This window comes from Gastrolobium bilobum, unplaced genomic scaffold, assembly GCF_033153095.1.
Source record: "Gastrolobium bilobum isolate Gb01-03AN ecotype WA unplaced genomic scaffold, APGP_CSIRO_Gbil_v1 utg15086, whole genome shotgun sequence".
Classification (NCBI taxonomy): domain Eukaryota; kingdom Viridiplantae; phylum Streptophyta; class Magnoliopsida; order Fabales; family Fabaceae; genus Gastrolobium; species Gastrolobium bilobum.
Window position 1 is genome coordinate 274098 of NW_026897226.1, and position 2479 is coordinate 276576.

General features: G+C 37.4%; 1 protein-coding gene across 1 annotated transcript; it reads right to left on the bottom strand.

The window, feature by feature from the left end:
- Positions 1-1244: 1244 nt before the first annotated feature.
- On the bottom strand, positions 1245-2069 carry LOC133304986 (uncharacterized). The gene has a single exon (XM_061505080.1). It carries the CDS (start codon positions 2067-2069, stop codon positions 1245-1247), a length of 825 nt encoding a protein of 274 aa, XP_061361064.1.
- Positions 2070-2479: the final 410 nt, after the last annotated feature.

The following is a 2479-nucleotide window of genomic DNA, read 5'->3' on the forward strand; positions in this document are numbered from 1 at the left end:
ATTATGATATTAAGCGCAGTTACAATCACAATAATTCATTTATAAAAATGGGAGTAAACTTTTTCCATTATTACGCGAGCATTTAAAACAATAAAAAGAGTAATAATTAAAAGTTGTGACCGTAACTATAAAATCTTTGTGGAATACTTAATCAAACTACTTTTATAACTTATTTTACTTACTACAAGTCACTAAGGGGTTCCCATAAACCCACTTAGCTAATTCCTCACTTTTACGTTTTCTACCTATCCGAACATGGTTCGGTCTTTAATCCGCACAGAGCTAACAATCATAATATATCTGTATCTAACGGCAAGATGTGTTTTGTATAAACACATGAGGCTACCCTCATTATAGGAATAGTGGTATACTAAACATATTTCACATATGCATAATTCATTATGACTTCCTGGGTATGTTCCTTTCCACTAACCATGTAAATTTCAATTTCTATTGCACATAAGCTCTTCCACTAATCATGCAAATTTCAATTTCTATTGCACATTAGCTCTTCCACTAACCATGCAAATTTCAATTTCTATTGCACATTAGCTCTTCCACTAACCATGCAAATTTCAAACTCAATAGCACATTAGCTTTTACACTAATAATGCCATTTTCAAACTCAATAGCACATTAGCTCTTACACTAATCATGCCATTCTAAATGCTATTGCACATTAGTTCATACACTAATCGTACAGTCTCACATTAATTTGTACATTAGCTTTTTCACTAATCATACAATCTCTTTCCCTTAATGGTACCTTAGCTTATTTATTAATCATAACATTTTCACTTCGTGGTTATGAAGCAACAACTCACATTACTTAGACTAACATAAGGTTTATAGATTTTACATACATTAATTCTTTTTCAAACATTATATACTTCACGCAAATATATTCATATAATATACTAGATGAATCATTAGAAAGAAGTACTCTTTCAATTCATACTTTTTCCAGTCTGAGGGTTTCCCCCTCTATTCAATGACTCTAGGGTATATATTTTATTTCCCTCCTGAGGTTCTGCAGTCACTCAGGCCATTGCAGCTACCTCTGCCCTAGTAGTACACTCATTAGCAAAATGGCCTGGCTTGCCACATTTAAAACACACATTTTGTTTATACCAACAGGTGCCTCCGTGGATCTTCCCACATGTATCGCACTTAGACCAAGGAACTTCACTTTTATCAGTATTTTCACTCTTAGGATTCCCACCATTCTTGAACCTATCAGCAGATTACTTCACTAGTAGACCTTTACCCTTATTATACTTCCAGGAAGAATTAGAATTAGCAGTTTTCTTGATCTCATTATCCTTAATAGAAGTAGATTTAGGATACCTACTATAAACAGTCTCCACTCTCTTGCATTGTGTAACCAGATCAGCAAAATTTCTCCCGGCAGTATTAGACATTCTCTTTGCTATCTTCTCATTTAATCCCCTCTGAAATTTAGCAGATAAAAACTCAGGAGTCGGCAGCATACCCTCGTAGTTCGCAAACTTAACCAACTCATTAAATTTTGCCACATAGGCATCAACAGTCATGGTACCCTGTACCAATTTATCAAATTCACCCTGCTTGGCTTCCCGAACATCCCTGGGAAAATACTCGTCATGAAATAATCTTTCGAATAAGGCCCATGTGATTTCTTCCCCCTGAATAGTAAAAGGGCGAGATGCGTTGCACCACCATTCATGGGCATTACCCTCCAACATATACACCGAATACAAAAACTTCTGAGGATTCTGGCACCTCATAACCTGGAATATTTTGTCCATCCCCCTCAACCATCTATTAACCTCCTTCGGGTCCTTTGACCCCAGAAATGCGGGTGGTTTGTGTTTTCTAAATGATATGAGCCTTCGCTCATCTGCAGCATCGGCAACAACTTGTTCAACAGCCCCAGATGTCTGAGCAACAGAAGTCGGGTCAGCAGAAGTATGGGGTACATATGTAGGATCAGTAGTAACAGATGGCGTAGGTGTAGGAGTCACCGTAGCCGCATGCGGAGGAGAATCGTCCCTCCTATGTCGAGTCCTATCTGCCCTCATCTCATTCATGAAGGCATGCATCATATGCTGATTATTTTTTATCAGGTTCTTGGTCATGGTTCTATTTGCAGCAGTCTCTTCCTGCAGAGCATTAAGAACTGCAGTAATAGGATCTGGTGCTGCTAGATGACCTGCACCTCGATTTCCACGGCGACCTCGTGCCCTACTCATGATATCTGTATATGTAACACAAAAGAATGAGCTGATCAGACCCACACTGAGGAATCACATATACTTTAATCATAAACAGTTCACAGATAGCTATGCAAAACAAAATACAGTTATACATTATCAGAGTTCCCTAACAAAACTGCTATGATACCATAAAATGTAACAGCCCATTGTACACCGGTATTATTAACATTGATTATGATATTAAGCGCAGTTACAATCACAACAATTCATTTATAAAAATGCGA

Excerpts from the sequence above, each read along its gene's own strand:
- LOC133304986 (XM_061505080.1), bottom strand. The coding sequence starts at position 2,069 with ATGAATGAGATGAGGGCAGATAGGACTCGACATAGGAGGGACGATTCT.